Here is a 10,636-nt window from a genome sequence, read left to right as displayed (position 1 = left end):
TCAATATTTCATATGCTCATCCAACAAGATTTTGTATATTCCATATCAAGAGAAATGAGAGAAGTATCTATTTAAGCATTTCTATAACATCCACCTTCTACCTTTAAGTTCAAACTTTAAACCTGTACATATGATCGTTGCATGTTCTATCAATTTTTCAAGGAAATTTCTATCAAATTTTCAAGGAGAAATACATTTCTATTCTCATGTTGCCAAGTTCAAACTTATGAAATTTATGTAAACAGAAAGCCAATTCCAACAAGAGATTAAAATCCAACATCAAGAGGAGCAAGAAATGCAGCTCCAAACATATATTCCAAGACATAAAAATTTCCAGTAGGTATTCAAATAAGGAGCCACAATGAGAACCAAAACTGAGGACAAAAAACATGGCCTCCAAATGTATTTCCCAAACCATAAAAATGATTTCCAGTATGTATTTAAACAAGGGTCAGCAAAGAGGACAAAAATCGAGCCTCAAATGTATTTTTCAAACCATAGAAAATGATTTCCAGCTAGTATTTAAACAAGGGACAACAAAAAGGACAAAAATCGAGCCTCAAATGTATTTTCCAAACCATAAAAAATGATTTCCAGTATGTATTTAAAAAAGGGACAGCAAAGAGCATCAAAACCGAGCCCCAAGTATCAAAATAGCAACAATACATGACAACCATTTTTTTTAGCTTCAACATCAAATCAATTCAGCAGAGAGACCGCAGTCCGTAGGGCTAAAACAACTCAAAAACTTTCGTATAAAGCCTATGCAGTAACGAAAACTACTAACCAACACTCAACATAAAGAACCCACAAATAAGGACTCACGGCTAGGGACAATAAATAAAGAAAACCACTAGCCACTGATTCCAAAAATGACTAAAGATCCAACCACAACCAGACCATAACCAAGCCCAGCAAAGGCCAAGAGCATAATATAATTTCCTCGAAATTGAGCTTAGTTTTAAGCCAAACCCGTCCCAATATAGAGTTAAATCGAGTCCATCAAATGGCCAAAAGAACAAGCCATTATCAAGCCAAAACCAAATCACCAAACAACTATCCAAATTCTTAGAAGAAAAACTTCCAACATTTAAGGTCAAATAAAGGGGACAGCAGGAGGAATAAAGCTAAGCTCAGCAAAAGGGTTAAGAAAAAAAAAAAAAAAGCAAAAAAAAAGAAAACTGAATGCTCAACCCAAGAGTTCAAAATAGGATTCTCCATGAATCAAATAAATCCAAAAATCCCAATGCTAAAGTAATGCAATGAGAAAACAATAATTAAAAGAATTCAAATATTTCTTAAGATCTCAATATATCTTTTTAGCAAAAGAACCTGGTTTAGAGGCTAAAAAATTTATAAGTTTCCAAAAACCCATGCAGCAAGGAGAGCTGCAAGTTAAAAAAACCAAATAGATGCTCATAAGAAAGTTTTACTTCTATGCCAAAGAGATAATCAAATTAATATCTCAATTCCATTTGATCTATCCATTTCATAATTCAGAAGAGATTATCGTATAGACAGCTAGTCCAGAGATTAAACAACATTCTAGAAATAAATAAAGCCTAACCTTAACTCCTTGCTAATGCCAGAACGAAAGAATAAGAAAATCCTGAAACAGAAACTTCCAACAAAGAAAGAGCTCTCAACACTGTGTTTCTCCAAAATCTCCGAAGAGAAATCGTACACTAATCTTCCCCTCCCATGGGGTATTTAAATGTTAATTTGAAATTATGTTAATTAACGTCGGGGTACATAAAAGAAATAATTGGATTGATTTGAGAGGATCATTTCTTAAAGCTAAAATTGAGGTGAGAACTTTTACTTCTAAATTTTATAATATAGTGTTATTCTAAATTACTTGCATTAGAATGACATAAGTCAAGATGCCTTGGTACTACATATAAATTATTTTGTCTTATTATTCAAATTGATCATCTAGAAATGAATGTCAAGGATTTGCATAGTTACACTTCTTTAAGATATAAGCATATTATAAAAGAAAGACATTGAATGATAACTAAAATGCAAATTAAATAATTTATAATATGTTCGCATGTGCATGTTGATGAAGTTCACTTTTTTAAGATACAAGCAGATAAACGTTAAAATATCCGTGCACGTAAAATCAAAAAAATTATTGATATTGATATCTCTCAAGTGATACAACTTTAGACTATACTATGTGACTGTTGTATATAAAATAATATAGGATATGAAAATGTTATAATATGACATAATAAAAATATTGAAATATCTTGATTGATCATATTCTTAAATATAAATTGTCAAATTCTCATATAATGATTTATTAAAAAATTAACTAGCATACATATTATTTTATTTTTCATTTTATTACTATTGTTTAAAAATTAAGTATTTTTTGCGGTTATATCTTATTTTCTTTTAAATTGATCTTCCAAGTTTAATTATTTGATTAAAAAATAAGCAATAGAGAAGTGAATATCTACAGAAGATGTTAAAAACCTAACATAAGATAAATTTAAAACAGCTCTATTTTTTTTTTCTAGTTACTCTTTCATTTACTTTTTGAATCATTAGTTGTTAGTAAAAGAAAATAGAGATGAAAAAAAATAGATTTCACCGTCCAAATTTTTGTTCTCGTATAAGAAATTTCAAACCTTGGATCGAATCATGACACTATTTTGGCACTTTAGTTCTTCAATATATATTGGCATAGTTGTGTTGTTCACCTTCATGCTAGATTCTATCACAGATGCTACAACACTACATAGTTTATAGTTGATGAATTAGTGATAAAGAGTTACATAAACTAAGTTCACGGCAAATTTGCTTGAAGAAATTATTAACTCGAACGAAAATCAAAGCTACAATAAGAATCATGAATACCAAGTAATAGAAATACTTCAAATCAGCTGGAAAGAATGAAAAAAAAAGAATGGAGGAGAGCACACATGTTCACCTTATCAACAACAAACTATATGTAATAATAAATTTTGCTTGGAAGAATTATTGACTCTTAAGGAATCAAAGCAACACAAGGAGCATGCAACTCAAGTAAAAGGAATACTAGAAAATCAATTAGAAAGAATAATAAAAGGGTATGGAGAGCTCACATGTTCACCTCCTCCGATAACCACATCCTGAACACTTTCAGTAATGCTGGTCCCTGGAGCTTCAACGCATGCTTTCTTCTGTTCTACAATAGCTGGTTTCTTTTCTTGGTCCTCTAAGTTAGCTTTGGCTATTGTATGTACAGAAGTGACCGTTAGATTCGGAGAAAACGGCACAAATCGGTACGGCTCTGCTGGAAATACATGTATATGTGCAATGGCTGCAACAGCCATCTGAAATTACCAGATGCTTCATTAAAAAATATTCAAAACTCAAATTAAAAATTCATACTCACAAGCAGCAGTAGTTCTCATTCTTTCTTTAAGATCAAGAAAAAAAATCGGTCAGTTTCAATAAATACCACCATATATGTAAATTTATATGCATATTTTTAGAATTAAAATTTCATAAAGACAAGCTAAATTATCTTCTAACATGATAAGAAACTGACATCAAACTTACTTCAATGCAGATAAGAAAATCTTGGATGCCGTTCTGAATCTTTTCTTCCTTTGGTAAAATGCCAAAATAACATATCATTGCAATGCCCACACCTTGCCACCAGGTTGCAAACACAATGGCTTTAAAACTAATAAATTTTGCCAAGGGATGGATAGGTTCCAACCAATGATGGGTTACATTATAGAACTGCACCAGACAATACAAAGCCCACATTTGACTAAAGTTTATGACGACAGCAATATACGGGTACCTGCAGGAAATTGCTCAGCCATTTAGCACAGGAAAGAATAAAATAAAGGTTTCCCCTAATGGTTTAAAATGCACATATTTTAAAATTAGACAATTTTTTTACTTATCTCATATGATTATTATTAGATATCTTGAATGACACACACACACACACACACACACACACACACATACACAAATATATATATATATATATATATAAAGCATAAATGCATACCCGTAATACCACTTGAACTCCCCGTCTCCATAAACACCAAAAAGCTCCAACATTAGCGCCAGGAAGGAACATAATGTTTTCAGAATCATCTGGATTTGGAAGAAATGCTAGACAATGTAAAACAATAGAGACACAAAGGAATTAATGTTCTTCCAACTTACGTATTGTACGAGGCCAAATTTAACTATCGAGTATAAATCTTTTCCAAGTATGCTTGGGTTGAAGAAAAAATTATAAAACAAACTATGATGCAATATTCCTTTCTCCTCGTCTCCATTGAGCAACTGCTCTGTGAGTTGCTGTTTACTCGTTCCTTTTTCAAGCAATTCCATGACTCTTTCTTCACCACCTGCATGCAAAAGTTTTGCCAACATGACCAAGTCAAATTGTTGGGCATAATCCGCTCAGAGAAAGTTATAAAAGACAAATGTTATATATATATATGTACATATAATCTCCCTTGAATATTCTCAGTATACTTGAAAACCCAAAGCAGCATGTAACCACAGTAAACCTTCAGATTTTTTTTAGGGAAATCTTTGGATTTACTTAATTAATCAGTTATATGATTCGTAATCATGTCAACTGTTATGGTATGGCTCATATACCATATCGGGACAGACGCTGGATCGAAGCGGAGCAGAGCGGAGCGGAAGAATCTGTCCAAATTGGGAAGTTACGTGGGTTAGGGTGCGGGGGCAAAGCCGTGCCCCCGCGGTTTGGTACAGGGGTAATGTTGTAATTACATATTGTGCCTAGGTTTACTCCTGGGGTTATAAATAGGCCTGTTAGTAACCACCCCAGGAGGTATCCCTGAATTCTGTAAACTCTTTTCTGATTATAGAAAGGAACTCGCCGCTCTGCTCCCGATGACGTAGGCATCTTTGCCGAACCTCGTTAAATCTCTGTGTTCTTCTGGATTTGTGTCGATTACTGTTTTTCTTCGCCCTAATTTTCTCAACAAGTGGTATCAGAGACATGGTTCGAGGGGAAGAAAATTTTCATCGGCGCAGGGACGAAGGAGGATTTGTAGTTTCGGTAGACAAGTTCTGCGACGGAGGAATTCCGAAAGAGCAGGAGAGGGAGCTCAGGGAGAATTTGGAAATCGGGCAACTGAAGGTGTGTTCGGAGTATTGGCTCGGAGCACTGTTCCTGTTCGTGGATCGCACAGTGCAAGGAATCGCGGATCGCGGTTTCGGCGGAGGCTGCGATCGGGCAGAGTGATAAGGAGGTCGTCTCGGGTCTCGGAAAGTTGTGCGCAGGAGGCATCGCGTGGATTGCTGGCAGAAAGGAAGGATCCGGCAGAAAAGAAAAGGAGCGGGCGGGGAGAAGAGAAAGGAATAAAAGAATCTTTTATTTCTACTAGAGGAACATTCCTTCCTATATTTGGCTCCGCTGAGAATCTGCTGGAAAGGAGAAATTTTTCTTGGGAAAGGAAAGGAGGAATTGCAATTTTACCTGAAGCGCAGAATTTTTCCTTTTGCTGCTAGCTTGCGGAGAGCAAATAATATTCCGGGAAGGAAATTCAAAACTTTCCATTGCTGCTAGCTCAAGGAATCTTTGACGGGAGATATTATTTTAGTGGCGACTTACAAGAAGCTCTGGTTTCCGGATTTCTTACACCGGGACTATCTCGAGGTATGCATTCGATTGAAGCTTTCATAACCATTTTTAGAAATTAATTTGATATAATTTAGTTCATTGAATTATCATAATATTATAATGTTTATTCTCATATAGACGTGCTGATTTTATTAAAAATTTTGTAACAATAAAAATTATATTTATTTTCTGTTATATGAAAATTTTAATGGATTCAAGAATATTAGGGCTCTTATGACCTTTTAAATTAATTTCAATATTTCTTAAAGATATAGCATAAGTCCAATATTTTGATGGATGTCATGAGATCTTCTAAATTCTTTGGCTTTTCCCAACGAAATAATATTTATTAATTTATTTTAAAATATCATTAAATATTTGTTAATTTATTTTAAAATATCATCAACATTGAAGTATTATCGCATGAGATAATTAGATATCTTATAAAAAATTGAACTAGAAAATTTTGATTCAACATTGACAATATATTTCAGCCATTGGAAAAAAAATATTAAATGAGAATAATGTATACTGTTTGGATATTATTCTTTATTTTTAGCCTTATTGATATGCACGAATATTCTCATTTAAAAAGTCAATATCAAAAATAATTTTTAGCTCATGAAAAAAATTAATCAGTTTTAACAAAAATTTAACTCTATGCTAAAGTAAATGGAATATTTTATGGCTTGTAATTTTTTTTTTCAATTTTGGTTAGGCTGAATGTAGTATTTAGGTTTAGTTTTTATTTTTATTTTTATTTTGGAAGCATTTGCATATATCCCACTCAATTCCTATGTATTTTCATATCCTGTTCTTAAATTGTATTTTTTATATTTTCACCCCCAAAATTTGTTATATCACATCAAAAATAATACAATTTTTTTAAATAATATACATCTTTTCAAGTATAAAATGACTTTATGTCAAAATTGAAATTTAGGTTTTAGATATGTAAATAGATAAGAATTAAGTGGTGTGTATGTAAATCTTTCTTTTTTTTTTTTTTGAAATATTAAGACAACGTTTATTATAATCCTATCAAATAGGAGAACTATTAAATGCAGAGATTCCTGCGAATTAAAAATATTAAATGCAATAGATGAAAAACATTTTAATTTCTTTATTAAATGCAACATTATTTATTTATTTCGTTGGAACTGGTGGGTGCTGGACAAGTTGATTAAATGCAACATACTTCCCCGAAGGAAAGACGACCAATTGCACCTTTATTTGCTCACCTAACTAAGCGCTGGAACGTATTGTCAATGAAAAACACGTTTACATAAATACCACTAAATTCTTATGTATTTTATATATCTAAGATTTAAATTTTTATGTTTATATATATAACATTCAAATCTTCAACATCGCATTAAAAATATCACAGAATTAATTTTTTAAACATGCAATACATATTTTCATCTATAAATTTATTATAATATTTTAAAACTAAATATGAATTTAAGTATTGAATAAAAAAATATATATAAAAGTTGTGTGTTGCTCTTTACAATAAATTAATCCGGCGATCCCGAAAGTATGAGGAAGTGAAAAATAAATGTAGAACATTTCCAAATTTTGTACATCAGTTGGATAAAAAAAAATGCAATGTGAAAATCGATGTATTTGAAACTTGTCTTTTCATTCTGGAAAATTATAGAGTTTAAGCCATATCGGGTTTGAAAAATCATGTAAATTAGAAATTATTTAAGGAGACATTTGTTAAATTTGTCGGCAGTTTATTTCAGGATTTAAACCTCTTAGTGCAAAGATTATTTTAATATAAGTATTGATCGTTGATATTATTATTAAGATTAATTGATTTTGATTATATTTTATTTTCTATTTTAATTATAAGAATCGGTTATTAAGAATTTATTAAGTTAAATAACAATTAAATAAAATTTTAAAGTATTTATAGATTAACAATAATTTATTATTCATTAATTAGTAAAAGATAATATCTTCAAAATAACTATCTCGAAGCTAACTAATTATTAAATTCTACTTAATCATTTTAAAATATTATTAGTTTAACTAAGTTAGTATTTAATTTTTTTTAAATAATATCAATCAGTAATGGGGATTTACATTTTTTTTCCTATTTTAAATATACTCAATAAAATGCAATAAGCATATTACAAAATTTTCATTTATCATTAATCTTGTATTTATAAATTAAATCAAACATAAGGAAATCAAATTAAATCATACATAATATTTATTGTCTACTTAATGTTTTGAAATAATTAAAATTAACTATTAATAAAATTAAGAAAATTTAAGTCTCCTTAAAAATTGAATCCCCTTCCATTTGATTCTATCCAAAAACCATGACACCCTCTTTTCTTTTTTTCTGTGACATTGAACTTTTTAATTTCAGTGTATGGCAAAATTGATTTGAAATCTAGGTTATTTTTACAGCGATTACATACATGCTTTATTATTTAAATAAATTTACATATTTAACACTTAAATTTTTATATTTATTTATTTGGACCTTTAATATTATAATTACATCAAGCATTTCGTTTAAATGTGTTTTTCAGTTCAGAAAAAAGAATATTAGTATAGTAATTTAATGAGAAGTTAAGATTTTGGTCAAGTAAATAATAAAAATTAGATGTCAAATCTCCCTTATTGGGAAATTTTTGTAGGGAGATTTACTTTACGTCAGTAATGCAAATTTAACTGCACTTTGATTAACATTGTTAATTAAGAAATTAAAAATTAAAAGGAAGATGTTACCCTTTAAATTCAACTTTAGGTTGTATGTATGAATCATATATACATCCACTTTAAGTAGACATACCTTTGTTACATTATTGTGTCTTAGTTGTTGCTATTAAAGTTCTTAATGCATGCAGTTGGGGTGATTAACGTCTTATCATAATAAATTATATTGATACTATTACGACTGGAATATTGAGCGTGTATCACGATTAATGGCTCATTTAATATTTGGGAATTAAAGGCTAGTTTGGTATTGGTTGAGCAGGTGATGTTCAGCAATAGGAACGAACGTGCGGAGCTGCTGGAGGGGCTCCTAAGATGCAACAAGGATGACCATGTTCCGAATTTGTCTCAGGTGATTTATTAAGAAGTAGATTTTTTTTTTTTAATCTTATTTTTTACCATCGAATAACATCAATTATCATATCAAATTATTCGCATTAAATTGTTTTACAAGAACAATAAAGTTAAATTTTATGCCTTTTTAAAATGATTTAATTATAAATAAAAGGCCCATTTGACATCACTTTTATTTTTTTATTTGGTTTTATTATTTTTTAATATTTGAAACAAATTTGATTAGTAAAGTTTGAATATTTTTTTCCATTTTTAAAATAAATTAATTTATTTTTAAAAATACTCGAAAATTAAAAAAAGAATTTTAAATGTTTTTAAAAACAATTACAATAACCTGATATATTTTAATTTAAATAAAAAATAGAAAAAGAAAAAGTTAAAAATTCAAAAAATACGAAACAAACATTATCAAATAACACTTAATTAAATAAATTTAATACTCTTGTTAATTGTTTTAATAATAAGATAAATAATTAATTAAATTTAATGCTTTAAATTTAAATTATAATAACTGAGTCTTCTAGTATATATTTTCATACTATTTGATATTTTTCAGGGATTTAATTTTTTTAAAAAGTACTAAGAAGTAATTTTTTTTTTTTTAATGTAATTCATGCAGTGCGTTCTTTCAAGCCACAACTAAAAAAAAAACCTAATTTTTGGCTCATTAATTAGGATTCACTTTCTTTCATTGTAAGCTAACAGCTAAATTACTATATACAATAAATTAATCAACAAAATCATGCCCTAAAAATAGTTCAGAAACCTTTCTTGAAATATAGTTTGATTTTTTTTTATCTCAATGCCATGTTTAAAAATTCTAGTGCACAATAAATAAAAAGGTTAAATTACATTTTTTATTTATATTTAAATCATCTAAAATTTTTACAATACGTTGACATATTATTATCTTAACTTAAAAACGGTTAAATTACATATTTTCATGAATAGATAAGAGGATGTGTAAAAGATAAAGTTTAGAAAAAAGATATGTAAATACAGAGGATTTGAGTGGCATCTGTAAATAGTTGATCAGAATTAAATAACAGAAGAGTATTTTCTTGGGCAAAACTTAATAATAATAATAGCCTAATCAGATTTTGTCGAAAAATATTAATGATGTGGTACATGCCTTTATGACTGTTGGATGAGGCATAATGGCGCTCAACTAACGCGGATTAAGACCTTGGTGCGTGATTTAACTTTCAAATTTTTAACCGACGATTTCGACAAATGACAGCGACCTGCTTTGAAAATAAAACACAATTACTACAATACTTATTTTTTAAATGATCGAAGCAACATCGAATTTCGAAGTGCAATAAGTTTTTGTGTGTTGAAATTTTTAACTGATCTAACACGGCATGTGATGATGTCTTCATCTTTTTTCTTTTTTTTCTTTTTTTTGTGGAGTTCTTGGGATTTAATCTCACATAATCAATCCCTAACTCGGTCCACAAATAACTATTGATTTTAAAATTTCGTTGATGTTGTATTTATTTGCGCTGTTGACCAAACACAAAGATATATTTATATATATATATATATATATAGATGCACACACACACTGCGCGTGTTGTCTTTTTTGAAGAAACAAAAACTCTATTTGTTATTAGCAATGGTTAAAAAAATAAAACATGCAATCTTTTTTTCAACCAAATGTGGGGAAGAGCAATTTTCAAATCAAAATTTCCACAATTTGTTTCTATTTTGCTTTTTGTCTCTTTCCGGGCCTTTATATTATATAGGATCAATAAAAAAAAAATCCCATTTATAAATATCTTACAACTGGAGGGTTTTAAATAGATGATGCGGACACATTTCGCTAAAGTTTTGAGCATGAACCATGTAAATATATAAGAATAATGCGGTACGTATGTAAATGCCCCAATAGAAAAATATATGAAGCTACAAACATAA

General features: G+C 29.5%; 1 protein-coding gene and 1 long non-coding RNA gene across 2 annotated transcripts in view; one reads left to right on the top strand and one right to left on the bottom strand.

Annotated features, from left to right (window-relative positions):
- Nucleotides 1-4,373, bottom strand: part of LOC110025819 (protein LAZ1 homolog 2) — an 11,608-nt gene extending 7,235 nt beyond the window's left edge. Inside the window, exons 1-4 of the mRNA XM_020726481.1 lie at nucleotides 4,183-4,373; nucleotides 4,022-4,110; nucleotides 3,556-3,805; nucleotides 3,096-3,326 (exon numbers count right to left, since the gene is read on the bottom strand). Coding sequence (XP_020582140.1) covers nucleotides 3,096-3,326; nucleotides 3,556-3,805; nucleotides 4,022-4,110; nucleotides 4,183-4,353 — 741 coding nt within the window. The 5' untranslated portion in view covers nucleotides 4,354-4,373. The remainder of the gene's footprint in view (nucleotides 1-3,095; nucleotides 3,327-3,555; nucleotides 3,806-4,021; nucleotides 4,111-4,182) is intronic.
- A 1,228-nt stretch (nucleotides 4,374-5,601) lies between these two features.
- Nucleotides 5,602-8,680, top strand: LOC110025800. Its single transcript, XR_002294153.1, has 2 exons — nucleotides 5,602-5,659; nucleotides 8,625-8,680. It is a non-coding gene; the product is annotated as an uncharacterized LOC110025800 (long non-coding RNA).
- The last annotated feature ends 1,956 nt before the right edge of the window (nucleotides 8,681-10,636 follow it).

The sequence above is a fragment of the Phalaenopsis equestris genome, unplaced genomic scaffold (genome assembly GCF_001263595.1).
Source record: "Phalaenopsis equestris unplaced genomic scaffold, ASM126359v1 Scaffold000333, whole genome shotgun sequence".
Taxonomy (NCBI): Eukaryota; Viridiplantae; Streptophyta; class Magnoliopsida; order Asparagales; family Orchidaceae; genus Phalaenopsis; species Phalaenopsis equestris.
Note: the sequence above shows the minus strand (reverse complement) of the source record. Positions and strands in the feature narration are given on the sequence as shown.